Source organism: Lissotriton vulgaris, chromosome 4_1, assembly GCF_964263255.1.
Source record: "Lissotriton vulgaris chromosome 4_1, aLisVul1.2, whole genome shotgun sequence".
NCBI lineage: Eukaryota > Metazoa > Chordata > Amphibia > Caudata > Salamandridae > Lissotriton > Lissotriton vulgaris.
Genome location: NC_141691.1, coordinates 854943836 through 854970130, shown reverse-complemented (window position 1 = coordinate 854970130; position 26295 = coordinate 854943836). Strand labels below are relative to the sequence as shown.

At 38.9% G+C, this 26295-nt stretch overlaps 1 protein-coding gene across 1 annotated transcript; it reads left to right on the top strand.

Moving 5' to 3' along the window:
- The first annotated feature begins 2626 nt into the window (after positions 1 to 2626).
- On the top strand, positions 2627 to 23709 carry LOC147722669 (uncharacterized). The gene is made up of 3 exons (XM_086967346.1): positions 2627 to 3087; positions 3374 to 4188; positions 22978 to 23709. The coding sequence occupies exons 1-3, from the start codon at positions 2655 to 2657 to the stop codon at positions 23707 to 23709; spliced, it is 1980 nt and encodes a 659-aa protein (XP_086823472.1). The 5' UTR covers positions 2627 to 2654.
- Positions 23710 to 26295: the final 2586 nt, after the last annotated feature.

Below are 26295 nucleotides of genomic sequence, written 5' to 3'. Positions count from 1 at the left end.
GACTCATACCCACAAACGTTTGATCCAAAAGACACTGATGGAATATACTTTGCTCTGTACAGATTTGATAAGGATTTTACGCAAACATGGCCCAATCATGTTGCAAAGGCCTCAATACTATGGGCGACCCTATTAAAGGAGTGCACTTTAATTACTCAATCAAGCCTTCCTATTCAATTTTCAATCAAACTAACTGCCAAGATAACAAAATTAATTTGTGTCTTCAATGAGATGGCCATAAATCATAAAAGTCCTTGTTTTACCATGTTTAGGAACTATCACCATTGAGTGAGATTTTGAAAGATTTATTTTTAGGCCCATTTTCTCCAAAAAAACGATCTAATAATAGCTGCATGCCATTCGCGCTATGTGACGTAAGCACTATATCATCAATGCACATTGCATTCCCCCAAAGTGCCATATCTAACTGAGGCGATCAAGCCAGCATGTAGATTACGCAAAAAGGATATAAGAGGGTTCTCCACACCCAAGTCCCCCAGCAAAGCCCATAATTTTGAACCATCCACTGTATTAAAGGCTGTGTTGAGGTCTATGAAAGCCAGATAAACTATTTTACTTGGGAGTGCAGCGGTTGCTTCATCAATTTCCTGACTCCTTCTTGGCCACCGTGTATTTAGAAATCAACAAATGAAAACTAAAACTTTGCTCAATCGTCCTCCAGCCTGGTCTAAACCCATATTGATCAATTCACCACTTTACAGAAAGCAGTACTATTTCTAGAATCACACACAGATAATACATGATCCCAGGCTTCCTCTTTAGGCTCTTTCTTCTGCATCCTACTAGCCAATGTCTACTGGAATCTAGCCAGCCTTACAGCCTCTTGAGATCTCGACCTTTGGCACAGAGCTATCATCAAACCTTTATGGGCCTTAGAGCAACTCCTGTCGAACCAATTATACCCCTCATTAACGACCCTTCTCTCTTTCTTTGAGATGGCTAGATTGACTTCCTTACAGAAAGCTGCCAGAATGGCATAATCAGGGCTGTCCTAACGAAGGCAAGCTTAAAAGTTTTTGCTTTATAAAAGCAATTGCAACAGTTTCCTCAAAAAATCCTCAGGAATAATCTTTCCCCAGTACTAGGGGATCTTTATAGGCTGTTGAAATAGCCCTTTCTATATTGAACCAACCAAATTCCACCTTATGAATTTTATGGTCACTATAGATTTTCCAGATAGTTTTACAATTATTTAGGTAAGACAGAAAACAAGCCGGAACATGTATAAAATCTATAATATAACTAAATTCCCGACCCTTATAAGTAGATAATATATCGGGCAATAGGATGATTGATTGGGCAAAAGGTTAAAGAGATTATATTCCAATAAAAGAGTGGCATGAGTCATTCTCCCCTAAACTGGGCCTCCAACCCAAATAGTGGTGCAAATTAAAATCCCCTAAAAGCAAGATTATAGTCACAGAATATTGGGCTATAAACCAGCCTTCAAGATAAAGATCTTAGCTCCCTCTCTATCGTTTCCTCTGAGCTAGACGAGTTATAAAGATTAATATTGAACAGCAAGATATTAGAGGGGAGAGTTAGAAGCACCCTTAAAACATTCATAGCTGAGTGCAGGATAAGCCTCCTGTCACATCCAAAGCCCAGGCTCACAAAAGTTACTAACCCTCTCTTGGCTCCGCCGTGGGGCGAAGGTATAGCATGGACATAAAAACCTGCATAACCATCTAAACAAGAGACCCCTGGCAATCCAAAGTCTCCTGTAAGCAAATAATTTCAAAGGTTTTAAAAAAAATTGAACTCATGTTCATCAGCCAATATGGACATCACCCCTGCTACATTCCAACTTAGTATTTGGAACAACTATTGCACCATACTCTCTGTCCTTATAAATGCCTCCTCCTTTTCAGTATTTAAAGTGGGTAGTCAGTCCAACGAATTTCCTCATAATTTTCATTGCATGATTCTATTTTTTCCAAACAGTCAATTAATTGTTGGTCCAGAGAGTCATCCATGAAATCCAAGTCATCTTTTTTTCTTCTGGATTGTTCTCAACCTTTACTTCGAAAGAAATAATATTGGATTGTTCTTTTCCTTCCATTTTCTTTCTGTAAATTGCATAAAAATAACTATATCAGTAGAGTTAGGATACTGTTGGGTTTAAGTTCAGACAGGTACTGAGTTTTTAACAGTGAAGTAATTTCTGGGCAGTGTATGGTTTCCGGCAGAAAGTAGAACTATTAAAAAGTGCATGTGATGAAGCCTAAGTAAATTCATAATTATACCAGAGAAGCCTAACTCAATCCATAACTATAACAGAGAAGCCTATCTCAGGGGTAGATGTATCAAGATTTTCGTTAGCGATTTCTTAATAGCGAGTCGTTGCGAATCGCTATTAAGAAATCGTTAAATGCGATGTATGTATGTTTCTGTGACTTTTTTGCGATTCCTTAGAAGTCGCATTTTATTCTTAGAATTTTATGCGACTTCTTAATTTGCGAATTTCGCAAATTAAGAAATCGCAAAAAAGCGTGAATCTGCTGCTGCCAACTACAAAATAGCTGAGTCATACTCAGGAAATGGGCTTGATTAGTTTCACCTGCATGCCTGAGCCACACCCAGTGGCAGTTGGAAACCTGTTTGGCTGGAGAGAGGAGCTGCTTGACTACAGGATGGAGGCTGCAAATTCTGAAGGAGGCCCCTCTGTTGAGAAAAGAAAAAGGAAGCAAAAATTTTCTGAGAGGGAAGTGGAGACACTGGTGGAGGAAATGGCCTGCCATCATGAACTTTTGTTTGGAAAGCAATCCAAATATGTTCCTGAAGTCAGGAAGAGGAAGTTATGGCTGGAAATCCAGGAAAAAGTCAATGCAGTTGGTGTCATCCCAAGAACAATTGATGAAATAAAAAAGCGTTGGTACGACATGAGGCTGAGGGCAAAGGAAAAACTTGCTGAAAGACTAAAGGATGCCAATAAAACTGGTGGAGGATCTGGAAATGTGGACCAACCAACCCCACATGAGGAGCTCATAGAATCTACAATTCAGCACAAAAGTGTTTCCGGAGTCTCAACAATTGACAGTTCTGATCACACAGTTGCTGAACATGGTAAGCAGGATGCTTGACTTTTTCATTGCATAATTTAGAAGCATGAGTGTATGAGTGTGTGAGCATTATTCCATGTGTTTAATAAATAACTGCACTTAAATGTGAAAAATGATCCCCTCTTTTGTTCCACATTACTGCATACTTATGATATGCAGTACATTTAAGCTGCACCAACATACATGCATCTGAATAAGTACACAATACTACCTCTTTAGTTAGCTTAATTTAATAGTTATGAAGCACACAGACAGGCAAGCATCTCATGTGACTCTTTCTTTATTCCCAGATCATGTTGTAGATTCACATGATGGTGATGGGGGCCAATCCTCACAGGAACATATTACTGCCCCAGAAGAAGAAAATGTCAGTGATGACCATGATTCATTGTCTTTTATGAGAAGAAAAAGAAAAGCAGTTGCACAACTGCAACCTTTTGAAGAATCTGATGATGAACCTGAGGGATCAGCAAATAACATAAATGTGTCAGAACAGGAAGTCATACATATTGACACAGTTAGTGATTCTGCTTCAAGAAGGTCATATTCTAATAATAACACCAGGAGAAGCAGGGGAGAAGTCACAGAGGCAGCAAATGTTTTTGCTGGTTTGGAAAGCAACATGCTTTCAGTGCAACAAAAACAACATAAAGCATTAAGGTCAATTAATGCCCAACTAAATAAACTAAACAAGAGCAACGATAAGGTGGGTGATGGTATGGCCCGGATGGCTGACTCCATGGACAGACTTTGTGAAGCAATTGAAAGATCAGAGTCAAACAGATTGAGGGATTCTCGCACTCATAACATCAGACTAAAGAAGTACTATGCAGCTATAAATAGTCTGTGCTATGTGACAGCACAGAGTAATAGAAGAAGCATTGCCATGCAACGCATGGTTGGTGAATGCAGTACAAATGTTGCCAAAGGCCTGGATATAGTATCCCATTCTTTTGAATTATTAAAAACTTGTCAGAAAGGGGCAAGTGCGTTCTTTGAGGCCACTGAGTCTGAGGACACTTCCAGTCGAACCAGCAGTAACCCTACGCCCACTTTGGACACCCCTGACATGAGGAGTGGAAGCCTTGGTAGCCAACCTACATCTGTGAGGAGAAGTGGGCCAGGCCAACGTAGGAGTAGCAGAAGGGGAAAAAATTAATAAGAAATATCAACATATATATTAAAAAAAGAGAATGACACTGTGAGCAAACATTCTCAGATGTATGTCCTGTGGATTAACAGGTTCCAGGTTTTTGTTACACATTTAATTTTGAAAAATTAAAGGTTTACATAATGAAAACAAAGATGTTGTGTTTTTATTTCTTACCTAGAAATAATTGTTAGTAATTTCTGCACGCCTTTGTCGCCCAGCCACAGCTCCTAAACCTGTAGCACATCTTCTTGGTGGAGGGACATCATCATTGTCTGAAGATTCAGGGTCACTCACTTCACATTCTGTTCCCTTTCTAATAGCCATGTTATGTAGCATAGCACAACTTGTAATTATTTTGCAACACAATGCTGGCTTATATTGCAAGGATCCTCCACTTTTATGGATTCTTCTGAACCTGCTTTTCAAAATTCCAAAAGTTCTTTCAATGACTCCACGTGTAGAACGGTGTGCCTTATTGTATCTCCTTTCATGAATGTTACTTGGATTTAGATAAGGTGTCAAAATGAAATCACGAACTGCATAGGCGCTGTCTCCTAAATTGTAATTTCAGAAATGTGACAATTTTAAAAATAGATTCACAAAAGTTTCTAAAATTGATTTTGTGTTTTTAAGTAGCACTTACCAAGCAGAAATCCATCTCCAAATTCACCAGCACTCAAACGTCCATGTAATCCACTGTGTCTAAATATATATGAATCATGAGTGCTTCCTGGAAATTTTGCAACAATGTCAGTAATAATATATTTAGCATTACACACCATTTGAATGTTTAAAGAGTGGTAACTTTTCCTATTCCTATATACATGCTCAGTTGCAGCTGGAGGTGTAATGGCAATATGTGTCCCATCTATACATCCAATTACATGTGGAAAATGGGCAATTTGATAAAAATCAAATTTAGAAATTTGGATATCTTGAGGTGTGCTGGAGAAGTAAATATGATGTTGCAACCTGTTCATCATTGCATCCAAAAATACCCTAAAAAAACCTGGAAAAGGCACTCTGAGATACTCCTCCCACCTCTGCAATCACCCTTTGAAAAGATCCTGAGGCAAGAAGGTGCAGGGAACATAAGACCTGCACATGAGTTGGTATAGAATGTGTCCTGTGTGTCTCATGCTCCAAAAAAGGCTTTAACTCCTCAATTAAGTCCAAAATGGTATGTGGATGCAGTCTATATTTCTCAAAAATGTCTTCTTCAGTCTGTTGAAATAAGGTAATCCTCAGTTTGAAAATCCTTTCCTGCCTCTGTCTCATCTGTGCAAGAGCTTGGATGCGCAGTCTTCTAGCTATCAGGTAAAGTCCAGCCATGGTTGTGTTGAAAAAATCAGTTGGAGCTGTCTTTTAAAGATTCAATAAAAATTACACCTGGTTTGATTTAGTGTTAATTGCGAATTCTTATTTTGCGATTTACAGTTTTTCGCTATTTGCGATTCTTTGATACATTTCATAGCGACTTCTTAAAATGCGATCATGCAAAATAGAGAATCGCTAAGACATATTCGCATAAACAAGAAAACGCAAATAACGAAAGCAAAATATAGCGATTTCTTATTTTGCGCTGCGAAAAAATACATACATCCCGAAAAATGCAAAATAATCAATAGCGATTCGTTAAGGCCGAAATTCTGCGAATTTCGGCCTTAACGAATCGCAAAATGCTTGATACATCTAGGCCTCAATCTATAACTATTACAGAGGGACAGTATATAACTATCAGAAAACGTTTTTCTAAATTAACTTAAAGTGCACAACATAGTTCCCCTTCCACATTAACAACTTACCTTTGTCAAAGCAGTTGAAGTTTTCAGTGAAAATCCTTTCCAAATGTACCTCAGGTAGTACTAGTCAAAATGGCTGTGTTTCCCTCTCATTTTTCATATATATTCATTTACATAACCAATCAAATGTCAGCACATAAAAGTACAAAATGAAAGTAACATTTTAATTGGTAGTAAATTCTAACACTTTCATATGTGTTTTTGTCATGTAATTTACCTCAGGATATTTAGGCAGGGCTACAGCCCAAATGGCTCTATGGAATTCCACCAAATTTGGGAAAATGGTAGGGACTGGTATGTAGTAGGGCCTATTATATATTTGGTGAAAGTATCTCCAGTGGTTTTTATGTAAAATAACTTCCCAAATTTTTGGGGAGCGCTTACCGGTGCGCGCTCCGGTACGCGCACCTGGAGCACTACGGGAGTCCGCCATTTTGTGTTTCGGTAGAATTGAGACACAAGATGGAGGAAAAACAACATTGGGAATGGGTGAAAGGGGGCACGGTAGACACCCCCCGACCCTCTAGGTTTTCTGAGGGGAGTTTAGAAGGTCCATATATGCCAAAAAAAAATTTCGCGGGGGGAGCGCCCGGTACGCGCACCAGGGAGCACACCTGGGAGCGTACTTTGGTGAAAAATAGTGAAAAAAAGTTAGACTAAGATAATCATTTTGAGTGATCAGAGGTAGGGTAGCCCTGAAAAGAGCTTTTGGGTTCTGTGGCTGATTTAGGTACCTACAAGTAGGTTCCAATGCACAGTTTTAAGTTCAGGAGGAATATTCTATTCCCCTCATCTGAGAAGTGCACACCAAGTCCTCTGTAGATATCTTGCATGTTGTAACGCAAGTTATTGTTGTATATTGAACCCATTCCATAGTCTCTCATGTAAGCAGAAACAGATTTATTCAAATGATTCCGTGCTTTCTCAAATTGTGGACAAAATTGGTTGGACCACTTCCATTTCTGTCTTTGACATATATTGGAATATACCAAGGCAGTTTGTGGAAAAAGTGCCATCAATTGACCAAAGGTGTCCTTTAGATGCATTTCCAGACCTACCATAGTCAAAGTGCCCAAGTCATTTCCACCACAGTGCACAATTAAGAGGTCAGGGTGTGGCAGATGCAAAAAGGTTTTCACCAATGGTATCAATTGGTGACATCTCAATCATCTCTGGCCAATCCACTTGATGTCCACATTTGATAAATCAAGGTTGTGAAAATTTCTGATAGCTGCATACCTTTGAGCCCAGTGGAAGTAGCTATGTCCAATAATCCAGACAGAATACATGGTGAGAGAAGGCTCTGGTGCAGTCAGATGAAGTGTGGGAATGAAATGGCAGTTGGAACAGTAGGAGTTTACAAAAAAATAACTGTGGAGTTTCACTGCTCTTGAATCACAAGCAATGATTGGTGGATTCAGATAGTTGAAACCTGAAAGTTAGGGTGCATGGTTGTGTTCTGTGAAAGAAGTAATTTGAATGGTTAAGAAAAAGTCATTTAAAGAAACATTGCACCGGATAAGCTGGTGTATTGAGAGGTCAAACATTCTTGCTGAGTTCATTTGCAACAATGAAGAATAAACTTTTGAACCTGAGAGTTCAGTGAGGAGGGAGTTGCTATGGTAACAGGTAGAAAGGGCTGAGGGGGGAAGGGTGTTGGTTTGAAAATAGTGAGGGAAGAGTTTTAATTGGTTGACATGAGGCATATGTGGGTAGAATTAGAGGTTTTCTGTGCCAATCATGGTTGCAGTGTCTGGAGTGCATACCTTTTGCTCTGCTAAAGAAAAATTGGTGTGTGTGTCTGACACTGTTCTCAATCTCCCAAAGCATTTGTAAAGGTGAGTAATGATTCATTTAATTTAGATAGAGACTTGTATGCTCTATGGAGAAGATTTGGAAGCAGATTGGGGTTTTTTAATGTTGCTTTGTGTCATGTTTTTTGATAATGCTTGGTAAAAAGATTTTGCTGCATAGAGAAATTGTATTTTGTAAAATTGAGAAGTTTCAGTAGTGACATGGAATGCTTGTGCATAGAACCTGTGCTGTGTTTCTAAAATGTTATTAAAAAAACGATTTTGGGGTAAATGAATGGCTTTTATATTTTTGAGAAGGAATAAATAGTGTCTGCCTCATTAAATAAATATATTTGAACCTTTCACAATGATGTCACCTGCGTTACGTCAGATTAGGAAGCAGATTGAGCTTCTTTCTTGTTGGTTTGTGTCATGTTTTTTGATAATGCTTGGTAAAAAGATTTTGCTGTATAGAGGAATTGTATTATGTAAAATTGAGAAGTTTCAGTAGTGACATGGAATGCTTGTACATAGGACCTGTGCTGTGTTTCTAAAATGTTATTAAAAAAACGATTTTGGGGTAAATGAATGGGTTTTATATTTTTGAGAAGGAATAAATAGTGTCTGCCCCATTAAATAAATATATTTGAACCTTTCACAATGATGTCACCTGCGTTACGTCAGATTAGGAAGCAGATTGAGCTTCTTTCTTGTTGGTTTGTGTCATGTTTTTTGATAATGCTTGATATGAACATATGCAAGATAGAGGAATTGTATTTTGTGAAATAGTGAGGTTTCAATAGTGAAATGGAATGCTTGTGCATAGGACCTGCACTGTGTTTCTAAAATGTTATTTAAAAAACGATTTTGGGGTAAATGAATGGCTTTTACATTTTTGAGAAGGAATAAATAGTGTCTGCAAGATTAAATAAATATATTTGAACCTTTTAGAATGATGTCACCTGCGTTAACTCAGATTAGGAAGCAGATTGAGGTTCTTTCTTGTTGGTTTGTGGCATGTTTTTTGGAAGTGCTTGATATCAACATATGCAAGATGGAGGAATTGTCTTTTGTGAAATAGTGAGGTTTCAGTAGTGAAATTGAATGCTTGTACATAGTACCTGTGCTGTGTTTCTTAAATGTGATGCGAAAAACGATTTTGGGAAAAATGGATGGCTTTTACATTTTTGAGAAGGAATAAATAGTGTCTGTATGAATAAATAAATATATTTGAACCTTTCACAATGATGTCACCTGTGTTTCGTCAGTTTAGGAAGTAGATTGTGCAGATGAGGTGAGGCCTGTCCAGGGGTGTAGATGAGGTGAGGCCTGTCCAAGGGTGCAGATGAGGTGAGGCCTGTTCAGGGTTGCAGATGAGGTGAGGCGTGTACAGGGGTGCAGAGGAGGCGAGGCCTGTGTTCAAGAGTGTAGTGGGAGAGAGGCCTGTCCAGGGGTGCAAAGGAGGTGAGGCCTGTGTCTAAGAGTGCAGTGGGGGAGAGGCTTCATGAAGTCCAGTCCACTGCACTCTTAGACACAGGCCTCACCACCTCTGCTCCCCTGGACAGGCCTCACCTCCTCTGCGCTTCTGGACAGGCCTCACCTCCTCTGCGCTTCTGGACAGGCCTCACCTCATCTACACCCTTGGACAAGCCTCTCCCCCACTACACTCTTGATCACAGGCATCACCTCCTCAACAACCTTGAACAGGACTGATCTCCTCTGACCGCTGGACAGGCCTCACCTCCTCTGCACCCCTGGACATGCCTCACCTCATCTGCACAATCTGCTTCCAAATCTGAGGAAACACAGGTGAAACGTGTAATTGTGCAGACACTATCTAAACCTTGTGAATAATGTAAAACCAATTCATGTGCTCTAAATCAATTTTTAATTAACATTTAAAAAACAGAGCACAGGTCATATGTACAAGCATTTCATTACACAACTGAAACCTCACTTTTTTACAGAATACAATTCCTCTATGCACTAACATTTCTTTACCAAGTATTATCAAGAAATATGACACAAAGGAAAAATAAAAAAGCTTAATGTGCTTCCTAATCTTAGGAAACACAGCTGACATGTTTGTGAAAAGTGCAAATATATTTATTTAATCATGCAGACACTTTCTAATCCTTCTGAAAAATGCTAAAGGCATTCATTTGCCCCTTAATCGTTTTTAAATTAACATTAAGAAAAACTGAGCACAGGTCATATGTACAAGCATTCCATTTCACTACTGAAACCTCAGTTTTTTAACAAAATACAATTCCTCTATGAGTCAAAAAAAATTACCAAGCATTAACAAAAAACATAACAGAAAGCAACAATAAAAAAAACACAATCTGATTCCTAATCTAAGGAAATACACCTGACATGATTGCAAAAGGTGCAGAGGAGGCGAGGAAAGCCCAAATGGCTTTCATGATTGTGAAAGGTGCTGAGGAGGTGGGGCCTGTGTCTAAGAGTGCAGTGGGGGAGAGGCTTTATGAAGTCCTGTCCACTGCACTCTTGGACACAGGCCTCACCTCCTCTGTTCCTCTGGACAGGCATCACCTCATCTGCACTCCTGGTCAGGCCTCACCTCATCTGCACCCTGTTACCATCAATTATACCCAATACATTGAGGCCTGTCCAGGGGGCACAGAGGAGGTGAGGCTTGCCCAAGGGTCAGAGGAGGTGAGTCCTGCCCATTGCACTATTGGACACAGGCCTCACCTCCTCTGCACCCCTGGACAGGCCTCACCTCATCTGAACAATCTGTTTACTAATCCGAGGAAACACAGGTGACATGATTGTGAAATGTGCTAATATATTTTTTTAATTATGCAGATACTATCTAATCCTTGTCAATAATGTAAAACCAATTTATGTGCCAGAAATCTTTTTTTAAATAACATTAAAAAAAACAGAGCACAGGTCATATGTACAAGCATTTCACTACACTACTGAAACCTCACTTATTTACAAAATACAATTCCTTTATGTTTCCATTTCTTTACCAAGCGTTATTATTATTTTTCCACCTGTCCCCTTCTAACACCCTCTCTCTGACTTATTCCTTTTACATCCTGACTCTGTGTTACACTCTCTTACACTCTCTCTTTGACTTACTTTCTCTTACACCCTGTCTCTGATTTATTCCCTCTCTCTTTTTTACAGCAATTTCTAAGTCATACTCTCCCTTACATCCTCTTCCTGATCTTACAACATTTCTCTTTGTAACATCCTCTCCCTGACTTACCCCCTATTACACCCTTTGTCTGTTTTACACCCTCTCTCCCTCTTTCTGACTTTTTTATTCTCTTCATCTCTTCCTGTTACATCCTCTGTCTGACCTACTTCTTGTTATATCCTCTCTCTGATTTACTTCCTCTTACACCCTCTCTCAAACTTACTCTCTCTCTCTCCCTTTTACAGGTTCTCTCTGTTTAGTCTCTTTTACATCCTCTTCCCTTCTAACAACCTGTCTCTGTCTTACATCCTTTTACACCCTTTCTCTGTTTTACACCCTGTTACAACCTTTTTCTGACTCACTCTTTTTCTCCCTTTCTTTGACTTACTCCCTCTCCCTATTACATCCTTTCTCTGTCTTACAACATATTATACACTCTTTCTGTCGTACTCCTTCTCTATGTTTTACTCCCTCTACCTGTTTCTTTGTCTGACTCTCTCTGTCTCTTTGTGTTACTCCCTCTAGCTCTTTTTCTCTGTCTTACTCCTAGTATATAGTTGCTATGGTATAAACTTAGATATGTTGTAAACTAGTGTTTATATTGTTTGCTTATTGTCATTGCTTTGTTGTTTGCTAATAGTGGTCTATAATGTGTTATTTTTTTCTTTACCACAGATTGAAATCAACATTTCAATAGTAAGGAAATATGCCCTCAAGGCAGAGGAGAAGGAAAGATGTCATACGGAAAACATCAAAAACAGCAACGGAATTAAAGCACTCCCCTACAACAAGTACTTCAAAAAACACAAAAAAAGCTCCTGGTAAGACAACTAAGTCTTTTTTTCGGAACATATGTAGAGCAAAAAATGGGAATGTGAATATACAGAAGGAGAGAGCAAATTTGAAAAGGAAGGAGAGGCCCCCCAAAAATTTTACTACTGGAGCAGGAGAGAACAGTATGTATAGGAATAGAAGGCAAAACCAATTTAGGGACATTCGTAGATGAATGTTTCGCAATAGGGTAGTTTTAAATTTGTTAAAAAATGTTAAGAAAGGTAAACAGGGAGTTGCTTTTTACAAGAAAAAGAAAAGTGTAGAGAAGGTTGTAGATCAGCCTTTTGAAGTAAAAACTATTTATTTTAGTAATCAATAGAATTAGGATATTTAACAAGGCAATTGATGTTTTCAAACCGAACAGTAGATGGAAAAGAATAATTAATCGGACTAATTTTTGTGAAGTTTTTTCTGGAGAATGGATGCATAGATCAAGTTCTGAGCCATTTTTTAAAGAGGAGAGTTACTTCCAGGAGAATGTTTTGGTGCATGCAGTTGACACCAGTTGTAGAGCATATGAGGTTAAAGACGGTTGTCTGATGGAAAAACAGAAACTTGTGTCTAGAGATGCAGAAGAGGTGTTAGCTGATGAAGTTTTAGGGAGACGTACTAAGGGTCCAGTCTACACTTGGAAGTGTAGTAGTATTTGTAGTGTGCGACAAGATTCAATCGATTTGCTTCGTAATTTCTTACGTACATACAGTAAGAAAAGTCTAAAACAGAAAATGAAGATGTTGCAAGACTTAGATACTTGCAGAGTGAGAGAAAACGCCGGTTTGCATGGGCATTCACTGGCTTGTCTTTCTAGAAGAGTATGTCAGAGTATTTTTCATCATTTTAGGATGTTAGCAGTGCATCATAATAAAATGAGGAAATTTGTGAGAAGGTTGTATTATGCAAAAAGTCCAGCACTTAAGCTTAAACAGTTAAACAGTGCTCTTTTGCATGGATCTGAATTAGATGTGAAGAACATTTGTGAAGAAATTGAGTTTTGTTATTTTGGGGACAAAGAGGACAGTGTAGAAATTGATACAGCAATAGAAGATAATGTGGAAGACAATGTACAGATTTCAGAAAAGTTTGACAAGGAAATTACCAAGTTTAAGGTGAAATCAAGTGAAAGGCCTAATTTTACTTGTGTGTGTTGTCGACGGACTCAATATAAGATTCAGACTAGGTTAGTTGATTTATATGCAAAAAGTGAAATGGAAAATAATAGTGAATGGAAGGATTTTGCAACTTATTTGTTGGTGGAGAATTCTTTTGTTTTGAGTTCTGATCAGCGTATTTGTAATTATTGTTTAAAAAAATTAAATGAAAACAGAATGCCTGCTAGAGCTGTTCATAATGATCTTGAGTTGGTAGACATTCCTTCTGAATTGATGGATGTAAATACTTATGAATCTATTTTGATTCAATGTGTCCATCCTTTTCAGGCTATTGTTCGCATGGAGCCTAAGATAGGGAAATTGCCTCCTTCAGATTTACAAAGAGGATTAAAGGGAAGAGTTGTTTATTTGCCTCTAGATTTCAAGAAAAATATTGATACAATTGGTGTAGAAAGAGTGGAAGAGGAACCTCTGGGTATTCTAGTTAATGGGGTTTCCGACAAAGAGTAAGAAAATCTGGCAAGATTTAGTGGATGTTAGGAAAGTCAAAAAGGCAACGTTGTATTTGGTCAAAAACAATAAGTACTACAAACATGTATGTGTTGGAACAGAGGAAACAGCTACAGAAGAAGACAGTGATTGTTCAGCCGGCCAAATTGAAAAAGTTGATGCGTCTAGAAGTGAAGAAATATATGAACATTATACTGTTCATCCTTTGCATTCCAAAGAAGTAATGGGGAATGCAATTGACTTGTTTCAAATAAAAGCAGCAAAAGGAAGTCCCATTAGTGTATGGGAAGAAAGTTTGGAAGCTCGTTGGTTTCCACAGTTATTTCCAACAGGTCGAGGTGGACGATATGACGATCGACCAGTTCAAATTCCTGCAGCTGAATACCGGACTTTAAGAATATATGCTAAAGATCCAAGGTTTCGTCAATGCATTCCGTATTTGTTTCATCTACTGTATGAAAGTGACTTGTCTGGGCTTTCTTATGCAGTGAACCATATACTGAAAAGTGGAGCACATCTGCAAAATGTTTCGGCGAGGAACTTTATGGAGAAAGTCAATCTGCAAGACAGTATTTTGGAATCTCAGCTAATCAATCTCATGGCATGTCACCGTGGTACAAACGAGTATTGGTTCCGTCGTCATGGGGAATTGAAATGTATGCTAAGAAACCTAGGAACTCCTACATGGTTCCTCACTCTTAGCTGTGCTGAGTATGCATGGGACAACTTACTTAAATTTCTGCGAGAGGCAAATGGAAACATACAAAATATAGAATTCAAAACACCTGGAGAACTGTGTTCTTTAGATCCAGTGAATGTATGCAGATATTTCAATCATAGATTTGAAGCTATGTTGTCTTTTATTACCAACAAAAAAATCCTCCCCTTGGAGAGGTTTTGGATTTCTTTTGGAGAAAGGAGTATCAAGCGAGAGGTACTCCTCACATACATATGTTGTTATGGATTAAAGATGCACCCAAATTTGGAACTGATTCAGATGACACAGTGATGAGTTTCAATGAAGAGTTTTCAACATGTGCTGTTCCGAAAACTACCGAAGAAAACAGTTTAAGGCAACAAGTTTTACGGTTTCAATCCCATCGTTGTGGAAAGTACTGTTGTTGAAAATTCAGAAACAAGCACAAGTTCTACACAAAATGTTGTTTCGGGTTTCCACGACCAGGGGTTTCTAAAGGAAGAGTAACTAATTTGATGTCTTCTCTGCGACATACTGTGACGAGGAAATCACCAAAAAATACATACAATTTAAAAAGAAACGAAGAGTCCAAGTACATTAACGACTACAACCCAGTGATTTTGTCCATGTGGAATGCTAACATGGATATTCAGTTCGTTGCTGACAACTCTATTGCTGTGTCTCGATATGTGACGTCTTACATCACAAAAAAAGAAAAGACAGAACTGAAGGAAATGTGGGAGGACATTTCACATGAAAAGAGTATAAGTAAAAAATTATACAGTTTCAGTCTGAAGATGTTGTCGTATCGAGAAATTAGAGAATATGAATGTTCTGATCGGTTATCATCAGCAAGTCTCTATGCCAAATGTAGAACAATCATTTGGGTGAGTCTAGGTCTTGCTGCAACACGAAACCGAGTTTTGAAATCTGTACAAGAAATTGAGTATTTGCCGGTGAAAGAACCAAACAGTATAGATATTTTGAAGACAAACATGTTGGATACATACTATCCAAATTGAAGTAGTCATCTTTAGAACCCTTGTTTGTATGAAGTTCTGCAAAACTATAGTTATAAGAGGAACATCACAGAAGATATCAATAATGGAAAATATGATGTCATTGGGTATGAAGGATGTCTAGTGAAGCAGAGAAAAGGCCATTTGATCAATCATCGAAAATTGAGTTGCGAATCTCCAGACAAAAGGGAATTTTACTATTTAGCTCTTTTGCAATTCTTTAAGCCATGGCGTACAGAAGAGGAACTACTTGGAGATTTTCTCTGTTACGAAGATTCTTTTAATGCAACCAAGGATACCATAGAATGTCCTGTTTTTCCAAATTATCTGCAAATGTTGAACAAAGAAATAGAGCAAGAAGCCACAATTGCTGCAGAGATTGCTAGAGACAGTTCTCAAGACAGTCAGAGTTCGAATTCTTTGAGTCAAGATCCACTAGGAGGACCAATTATCCAAATTGAAGCTGCCACTGCCATGGATGAGGTGGAAAGAGCTATGGAACAAGCTCATGAGGATGTAGTTAACTTAGAAGATTTGGTGAAAGAGCTAAACGTTGAGCAGAAACAGATATATGACGAAGTCACCGAACAGATTGAACATTAATTCAGTCATGAGAAGAAAGAGTGCTCATGTACATCATTTAAGCCTGTCCGACTGTGCGAAAGTGGAGAAGCAGGAACTTGAAAACGTTTTCTGATTAAAGCAATTGCAACTTATCTGCAGAAAAGGACTGAATCACCACTGTCTTGTGTTGTAACCGCTCCAACTGGACCAGCACCACATAACATTAAAGGGATTACTCTACATCGTTTACTGATGCTACCAGTTTAGCATGATAATAAATTGCAATACAACAAGCTATCTGGAGATGCGGTTTCTGAAGTTTCCAGAGTCCTGAAAAAAATGAAAATTCTTATTATTGATGAAGTAAGCATGGTCTCAAATCTAATGCTTGGTTTTGTGCATTTGAGAATGCAAGACATTCTTAGAACAGAGTATGATGTGTTATTTGGAGGGAAACACATTATTGTTTTTGGAGATCTACTGCAGTTGACTCCAGTGAAAGGACAACCAGTCTTTAAAATGCTTACGCATGAAGATACCAGGAAGACCCTAGGAAGCATTGGAAACGTTAATATATGGTTATATTTCAAATATGCAGAGCTGCTTCAAAATATGCGACAGGCAAAGGATGAAGATTATAAAAATATTCTACAAGATGTAAGAATCGGAAAACTAAGTGAGCATGGGAAAGAAGATTTACATGCACAATTAATTTCACATTTGTATCCAAATGAAAACATTCTTCCAGAGAATATTTTTAAGAAAATTACTGAGAAAAAATCTGGGATATGTTTGATGCCAACTCTGCAAGAATGTTCCATTTTCAACAACAAAATGTTAAAATTAGAAAATGAAGAGATTGTGAAACTGGAAGCTATAGATAAAATAGAGCATATGGGAGCAACAATTATTTTGTCAGAAAATTTGAAATCAAAATTGGATTTATTATAGAAGAGTATATCTAAAACAGCTGGTTTTGAAAAGACTCTGAATGTGTGTTTAAATTGTCGTATCATTTTGAGAAGGAATTTAAATGTTGAAAGAGGAGCAATGGGTCATGTTGTTGATTTTGTGAATTATAGAAATAAAGAGGGAATTGAATTTTTAAAAATTAAATTTGATGGCATTGAGCAAGTACAACAAATCAGTTGTTGTTCTGCTAGATTTTTGCTTGTAAAAGACCTTTATGTTCGCCGAAAACAGTTTCCTGTTTGTTTGGCATATGCGGTGACAATTCATAAATCTCAAGGATTAAGTGTAGATAGTGCTTTGGTGAACATTGGAAGTTCTGTGTTTAAAGAGGGTATGGCATATGTGGCATTATCACGAGTCAGAACTTTATCAGGATTGTACTTGATTAAGTGTGATGAGACAAAGATTTGTGCAGATCTAGATTGTGTTAAAGAATACAATAGGTTAAGAAGAGAGTATTCTCCACATTTGCCTCAATATCCTCTGCTTGAAAAATGTATGGTAGGCCGAAAAAGAAGAAATGAGAATAGTTGCAGTGAGGTAGTAGCACAAAGACAAAAAGTAGATGAAACTATAATTGCAAGCAGAAAGAAAAAGGATTCTGTTGAAGATATTGTTGGATTTCAGTTTGAAAACAGTTCTGGTGTCAACTGCTATGCTAATGTAGTGGTTAATGTTGTTTTTTCTCTTCAAACTTTACAAGAACAGATTGTTGTAAATCGGGATCAAAGATTCTGCGGTTTATTGAATTCTGTGTTTGAGAAATGTAGCAGTGATAGAGCAAAAATAGAAAGTGTTTCAGAAATTCGAAATCTTTTAGACATATGTTCTGGTCAAAAAAAAAATTCACAGAACATTCAGCAGGATTGTCACGAATTTTTAATGTATATGTTTGTTGTTTTGGAAGATGAAAGTGTAGATGTAGAAAATCTTTTTAGCCTTTCTTATCAATGGCAGCATGACTGCGATAATTGTAGTTTATCAAGTACTACTAGAATAGACACTGAAAGATTTATATATTTGACTTTACCAGACTACAAATCAGTGTCTTTTAATAATCTAGTTAAAGCAGCTGATCACAATATGGTGTGTACCCAATGTAAGTATCCAATGCTGTCCACATTATTTATACAAACTTATGGTCAGTATGTCATTTTAATGTTCCAATGATGTAGACCTGATGGAATTAAATTGACAACTTCTATTAAAAATGTTGTGGCTTCTCAGTTATCAATTTCAAGAAGAACCTTTGCAACTGTAGCTATGATTTATCATGACGGTCCTTCGACAACATCAGGGCATTATACAGCTTATTTAAAATGTCGAAAGGCTGGACTTACTGTAATGATACTCATTTGACTTTCAAACAACGTTTGTCTTTTGACTTAAAAAATTCTTACCTAGTGTTTTTAGAACCAAAACTTAAGTAAAGGTAATTGGCCTATGAAGACGGGAGCAGTTAATAAAAGTTAGTCTACTGTTTAGAATTATATTGTGAGTAAAAGTGATCTACATAATATAAAAAATCAAGTTCTCATATAGGAATTGTAAATGGATCTCATAGTAAGTGATATCAGTATTATAGGAAATGTTGAACATGAGTGATCCAGAGATGGGAATATGAATATTTAAACATTGTGAAAATGTTGCATGAGCTTTTCTTTCAGAACATCAGGTAAACGGTAATTTCAGAGTTTGATTTGAGTCATTTGAAAACATACTGATATATCTGACACTATTTGGCCGTAAGGAAAGGTGAAGGAATGAGCAAAGAGTCATGACTTAACACAAGGAGGAAATGAAAGCATTGAGACATATTTCAGATGTTCTTGGAGCTTTTTTTTATAGAAAGTCAACGAAATGGAAGTTTTAGAGAACAGCAGAGTATTTTCCAACGAAAAGGACCTTCACGTTCTACTATTTGGCCTCAAGGAAAAGTAAGTGAATCAAAGATTAGTGTACATATGTGATTTGTAAGTTTATATGTTTTTTTTAAACACAATCTTTTAGATTGTGTTTTTTTTCCCGCTGTCATATGATGAATAGTTTGAACTCACTGTTTTTAGTGAAATTCAATATATTCTGAGAACAGCAAAAATAAACTATCTAACATGTTGTACAAGTTATTCTATAGTTTGTATTGTGTAATTTATATTGTAATCCCATTGTCTCACACTCATTTTCCTTTTTCCACCCTCTTTCAGCTCTCTTTACTCACTCACACTGCCTTTCTCTCACTCTGTTTCATCCCCGTTCCTTTACTCCACTTCTTTCACAACCCCTCAATCCCATTTCAACTGTCTGCATTCCCTCTCTCCCTTGCACCACTTTTCAGCTTTTAATCTCTCTGATTTACTTCCCTTTTCCGTCTTTTCCTCCTTTGCTCTTTTACTAATTCCTCTTTACTCACTCACCTCTTTTGTCGCACTCTGTCACTATAACTCACCCATTCTCCCTCACTTATCTTTCTTTGCTCCTTTCTTTTGTCCTCTTTTTTCGTTCACTACCTCTATGTCGTCAGTCCCTCACTCTCCTTGTGTTATGCTCACTTGTGTTTATCTACCTTCTATAATTTCTCTTACAACAACTTCACTGCTCCTCTCTCATCATTCTTCACCCCAGTTCTTTTACTCCGGTTCCATTACTACCCCTTATTTCCTATCTTTCAGTGCCCTTCTTTTTACTTTCATCACCGAATCACATTCTCTCAGTACCACTGCTTTAGTCCTCTTCCCCTCTCTTTCCTTCTTTTGCTCCCTTACTGATTTTCCTTTCCTCACTCATTGCACTCCACTTCACTCAGTCCTTCCGTTAGTCCCTCTGTCTACTTACTTCCTCACTCCTTTTCCCTCAATCCTTCTATATTATCCTCACTCCCTTCATCCCTTCACTCTGTGACTCCCTTTCACTCACTCTCAGCCATCTTCCATTCCTCCTTCTTGTAAATGGATCCTCAATCAGACTCCTTTCCCTCTCACTCATTCCCCTTTTACTTACTCCTCTTTCCTGATTTAGTTTTGCTAACTCACATTCTTTTAGTATCTTACTTACCTTCAGTTCATTTCTCTCTTCTTCTCTTCCTCTCTGTCACTGAATTTATCTGCCTTACTCTTAGTAATTTGCTCTCCTTCTATTTCTTTTTCCCTCTTTTTGTCCTTCTACATTACTTTATTTCCCTTTCTGTGTCCTTCACTCTTGCTTTATTTCTTAGTACACTTTTATGATTTTTAACCTCTTGACCTGTCTCTTTTATTTTAAAATATATATTTTACTAATTATAACTTATTTTTTCTTCTCTCTTTCACAGATACAAAGTGTAGTAAAAACATGTAATTAAGTTTACATTAATTATATGGTAAGTGTGACTAAAAAAATGTAGTTTGTCATCACCCTTTGCTTTAACCTCACTACTTTTCTCTCACCCTACCTCACCCCTGTTTCCTTACTCTGCTTCCCGCACTTATTCTTATCCTCGATGTTTACTTCTCTTTTCCTTACTTTTCTACCACATTCAACTTCTTTCAGTCCCCCTGCTTTTCTTCCCTTACCCTGTGTTCGCTTCATTCACTCCCTCACTCATTCCCTTTCCCTTACTCACTTACTCCACTCCTCTCACTTCCTCCCTCAGTCCCTCTGTCCTCACAGTTCCTCACTCCGACGATGCCAGTCACGAAGTCCTGTTTCTTTGTCCATGTACCTTGGTAATATCAACAGGAAACTGCTCACTTTCAAACTAACGTGATCAAGGCTGCCCGCAGCCAAAACATGTTGTTAGTTTAAATAAACACCCTTGGAGACTTCAGTGGTGTTGTGTTATTTTGCGGACTGAGAGCACTTGTTACTTTGAAACTTTTGAAAGCTTTTACAGTACCGGCGTGCTCGGCCGGCATTGGTGCCACTTCCCGAGGGGCCGCCGTCAGCGTTTCCTGAGCAGACATTGAAAAATATATATATATATATATATATATATATATATATATATATATATATATATATATATATATATATATATTACCTACTGGCGATAGCCAGTAGGTATATATAGTTAGGATTTTTTCTCTATGGAACTTTTGAAAATTCTATGCCTAATAACGTTGGCGTTTGTGGACGGAATTGGCTGAAATTTTCAGGAAAATGGCACATTTTGTTTCTGAGCAGCTCCTGGAAATTTGGGGGGGGTTCGTCAAGGGGGGGCCGAGAAAAAAGGGGGGTCCCAAAACGCGTTTTTCCCATGTTAATTTCCATAGGGCGGTTGGCCTCACTTTTAGCCCGAACGGCTGAATGGATTTCCACGAAACTTGGCAAAATTGTAGGGACTGTTAGCCCGATGTGCCTTTGCTAGGTCTCAATATATGTGCTTCAGTGGATTTTGAGAAATTAACGTTTAAAACAAGATATATATCTGTAACAGCGCTCCGGGTAGCGCTCCGGTTCGCAAACTTTCGCGTATCGGAACTTTGCGAAGCGAAGCTGATTGGCTCTCCGGTGTCTGTCAACATTCTAAACAGTCTGGAGCGGCCGCCATCTTGTCTCTCGGTAGGATCGAGAGACAAGAGGAGGCCAAAACAAAGGGGGAAATGAAGGAAAGGGGGCAAGGTAGACCCCTTCTGACCCCCTAGGATTGATGAGGGGGATATTATAGAGCCACGCGGGGCCCCAAAAAAAAAAAAAATCCGATTTTTTCGCCGTAGAGACGCGTCTTGGTACGCGAACCGGGCAGCTAACCGGGCAGCTAACCGGGAAGCTAACCGGCAGTGTAACGGGAGTCTGAGGAGTAGCTGATTGGCTGTCAACATTGTAAACAGTCCGGAGCGGCCGCCATCTTGTCTCTCGGTAGGATCGAGAGACAAGAGGAGACCAAAACAAAGGGGGAAATGAAGGAAAGAGGGCAAGGTCGACCCCTTCTGACCCCATAGGATTGATGAGGGGGATATTATAAAGCCACGCGGGGCCAAAAAAAAAAAAAAAAAAAACTCCGATTTTTTCGCGTAGAGACGCGTCTTGGTACGCGAACCGGGCAGCTAACCGGGCAGCTAACCGGGAAGCTAACCGGCAGTGTAACGGGAGTCTGAGGAGTAGCTGATTGGCTGTCAACATTGTAAACAGTCCTGAGCGGCCGCCATCTTGTCTCTCGGTAGGATCGAGAGACAAGAGGTGGAAAAAAAAAAGGTGTAAATGAATGAAAGGGGTAAGGCAGACCCCTCCTGAACCCCTAGGATTGATGAGGGGGCTATTAAAGTTCCCTGCGGGGCAAAAGAAAAAAAAAATTGCGATTTTTCGCGGTAAAGGTGCTTCCTGGTACGTTAACCGGGCAGCTAACCGGCAGCGCAACAGGAGTTCGACATATTGTGTTTTTTGAACGTTTGTGATATGTGCACGTGTGGATTTTGTCTAATTAAGGTTAAAAAAATATATATATATCTTTAAGCGTGTTCTGGCGCGCTTACGTTTTGGGTTTGGTTTGCGCTGTAGAGACGATACGTCACGGTTATGCGATGCATCATGAGGCGTCTCACGGGCTACGTGATACGTCACTTAATAAAGAATATATTTTACAGCTATAGATATTAGCTTTTAAAAAACCAATGAAATTCACAGAAAAAACCATAGGTTATAGACCATATATAGTTAGGAATTTGCATTTACAAAACCTTGAAAATTCACTGAAAAAACCATAGGTTATAGACCATATATAGTTAGGGATTAGCATTTAAAAAACCTTATTTTATTTGCACAAAACCATTGAAATTCCATATATAGTTAGTTGCACTAACTATATATCGCGGACCCGCAATCCACTGCTAATGATGTCACATATTACATCATTCATGACATGGTCAGTGACATCACTGATGACATCTCAAATGACATCACTGATGACATCACTGATGACATCTCAAATGACATCACTGATGACATCACTGACATCTCATTTGACATTACTGATTACATCACTGATGATATCATTTATGTGATAATACATCTTCAGACTCTAATATAACCTTAGATACACTCAGTGTAAACAGGCACTCACAGACTGTCACACATCCATGGAGTTACTCACACACCTAGTCAGTCATGCAAAGAATCAATCACATCTCCATTTCCTCAACTATACAGTTATACACACCTTACTTATTCAAACATATAGTAACACATATTTACTCTCTTATACAATCCTTGATACAAGGTGAGGTCATCGAGGCAAGATGGCCGCTGAGGGTTTCAGCGAGTAAGTCGCACATTTTCACTTCTCCCTGCCACAGGCCAAATGGTTGACGGAATCGATGCTGGAACCTGGTTTGGGAAAGAGTACTTGGCAGCATAATATACAGCTTCATTGCAACAGGAGTTGCAGGAAAGACGCCGGATTCCTTTCTCAGGAATTAAGTTTAACAAAACGGGTTGCCCTGAAGCTGTGGAGAAACATCACAGCAAGTACTAAGCTGATTCTTAAATTTTGGTTCAGAATGCCACTGAGGCTGCAACGAGTACATGATGCAAAAGATGGCAGAGAAAATAAAAGCGGGAAGCTCGGTGAAACTGAATCTAACAAAGCCCCTAATGCTAAAGAGAAAGTCAAGACCGATATGAAACAAGACACCAAACAAGATACAAAGATGGATACAAAAGTATCACAGAACGCGGCACAGAAAGCCGGTGCTATTCCCAAAAAACCAACTCTGAGAAAACCGGGCGGTGACAATTCAGCCTCGGCTAAGGATAGTGGAAACACCAAGAAGACAAAAGAGAGTGCTATGCGCCAACCATCAGTGACGGAGAGTTTTTCAAATATACCTTCGAATCCGAGCGGGATTTGCAGCGGTAAGAATGTATCCATGTCCGATGCTCGCCCAGTGCCTGCTGCTACAGTTGCCACGGAAGCTAAAGGAGATGTGGATTTTGTCAGCGAGGTCCATTGGGCTGACGCCGGCAGTGGGAGAGGGAGAGAAAACAGTGAAGGGCGCCAGCGCGGGCACTGGGATAGCGGTAACTAAGCAACAAGGAGAAAGACCCGCTGCAGGGAAGCCGGCTGGGGCGATGCCTGCTTCCACTATTAGCGCTGCAAGTCAGGCGATTGAGAGAGATGCAGCGGGTGAGAGTACCGCAGTGGCCACTTCAGTTCCTACACAGCTCTCAAACAAAGTGGGCCCAGGAGAACACCTTTCACTGCACAAGGTTGGTAATGAAGTGCTTGATGTTAGCGCTTTGAATGTGCAATTACCAGATAAAGATAGCTGCTTGATAATATCCACGGATTGTGATACAGGATTAGTGAATGGTTTGGTAACAGTTGGCGATGCACAAGCAATGCCTCCGCTATGGGAGAATGAAGTAGAAATAAATTTGGAAAGAGAAGGAGCGAAATCAGGTGGCGAATCCTCAGCTTCTACCTCCAACTCTACTGAATTGCATTTTATATCTGAGGCAGCCTCCGCGGAGAGGTTCTACTCGGTAGAAGAAGACTCCCAGTCACATTCGCTTCCTACTGGAGAGAGTTCGGATGAGTCAACTGGGGGAGATACAGGTAGTAGCTCTCCGGTTCAGAAATTTCCTCAAAAAAAGTGATTATCCAGAAGAAAACCATCCTCAGCAAGCAGCACTACAGACCCCACTAAAAAACTAGCCTGGGATTACTCTACTACCACATTCTCCTTTTTAGAGCAGGATAGCCCGGCTACAATGATTGGAGAGCAGGGTTCTTCGCAGCCCACACAACCACCCGTTACTCTGGACCTATTATTCAACACTCTGAAATTGATGCAATCCGAGGCTAGAGGGGAAAGTAGGAGAGCTAGGCATGAGGCTAGAAAGGTACAGAACAAACTGAGGAAGATAAGTCAAAGGCAGGACGAGATGGCGGAAAGTGTTGCACACGTGGAAGAAAGAACTGGGAAAGTGGAGGACGATCTGAGAGAGATTAAATCATATAAGGAAGAGCATCAGAAGGTGGCTGAAGATGTTAACTGGAAACTCGAGGATTTTGAGAATAGACAGCAACAATCCTTGATACAAGTTCACAATGATTCATACAGCCACTCACACATTCACTGGCTCTTATGTTCAGTTATTTATATATGTCAACTCTCACATGGAGTGTGTTTTACATATGTACTTACTTTGACATGTAGCACTGAGATATCCATTCACTCACCAATATACTCATGCACACAGTCAACTGTCCATACAGCTGTTTCTACATGCACTTTTGAACCCATACACCGAGGGAATCAACTGCTCACACATCTATGCACAGAGTTATACACCTCCCAGCCACCCACACACATACTCAGTCTCCCATACAAATACTTGGGCAACCATTCAATAACCCATATAGTTACTGATATAGCTACTGATTTAAACATGCAGCAGTTTACAGAACAACATAAATAATGATTGCCAAATTAAGACACTTTAATCACTAACCCATACACTCAGTGAGACACATTTAATCATTCTCTCATACAGTCAGTCATGCACCTACTAAATCCTTCATCCAGACACTTATACATCCACTCATTCTTCAATATGTAAGACATATTTTAACTTTACAGAAACATACAGTCACTGGGTGTTGTCATCAGTGATGTCATCAGTGATGTCATCAGTGATGTCATTTGAGATGTCATCAGTGATGTCATCAGTGATGTCACTGACCATGTCATGAATGATGTAATATGTGACATCATTAGCAGTGGATTGCGGGTCCGCGATATATAGTTAGTGCAACTAACTATATATGGAATTTCAATGGTTTTGTGCAAATAAAATAGGGTTTTTTAAATGCTAATCCCTAACTATATATGGTCTATAACCTATGGTTTTTTCAGTGAATATATATATATATATATATATATATATATATATATATATATATATATATATATATATATATATATATATATATATATATATACACAAACGCTCCCAAAGCACGCCGCATACACAACACCTTCCAGGAGAAAACGGACACTTGAATCCGGTATAAGTTGCAGCAAACTGTTTATTTCTATTTTCAGTGAATCAGGAGTGCCACGATCCGACGCGTTTCGCCTTGCTCACCATATATATATATATATATATATATATAAATATATATATATATATATATATATATATATATATTACCTACTGGCGGTCGCCAGTAGGTAGTTATAGTTAGGATAATTTTCAATGTTAAATCTCAACATTCTATTTTGAATAACTTTGGCGCCGGTTGACGAATCTGCCTGAAATTTTCAGGAAAATGGTCTCATGGCGGTCCGGTCCTTCTCTGAAAGTTTGGGGGGGATTCGTCAAGCGGGGGCCGAGATAAAAGGGGGGTCCCAAAACGCGTTTTCCCCATGTTAATTTCCATAGGGCGGTCGATTTCACTTTTAGCTCGAACGGCTGAATGGATTTCCACCAAACTTGGCAAAATTGTAGGGACTGGTAGCCCGATGTGCCTTTGCTATGTCTCAAGATATGTGCTTCAGTGGATTTTGAGAAATTAACGTTCAAAAAAATATATATATCTATAGGCGCTCTCCGGTGCGCGCACCGGTGCGCGCTCCCGGCGCGACACGCGACTTGCGCGCAGAAAG

What these genes read in the sequence shown, in the direction of transcription:
- LOC147722669 (XM_086967346.1), top strand. Translation starts at nt 2,655, where the DNA reads ATGGAGGCTGCAAATTCTGAAGGAGGCCCCTCTGTTGAGAAAAGAAAA. An exon ending in TCACACAGTTGCTGAACATG is followed by an intron (nt 3,088 to 3,373) that starts GTAAGCAGGATG and finishes CTTTATTCCCAG; the next exon opens with ATCATGTTGTAGATTCACAT. An exon ending in TTGGTAGCCAACCTACATCT is followed by an intron (nt 4,189 to 22,977) that starts GTGAGGAGAAGT and finishes TCCCTGCCACAG; the next exon opens with GCCAAATGGTTGACGGAATC.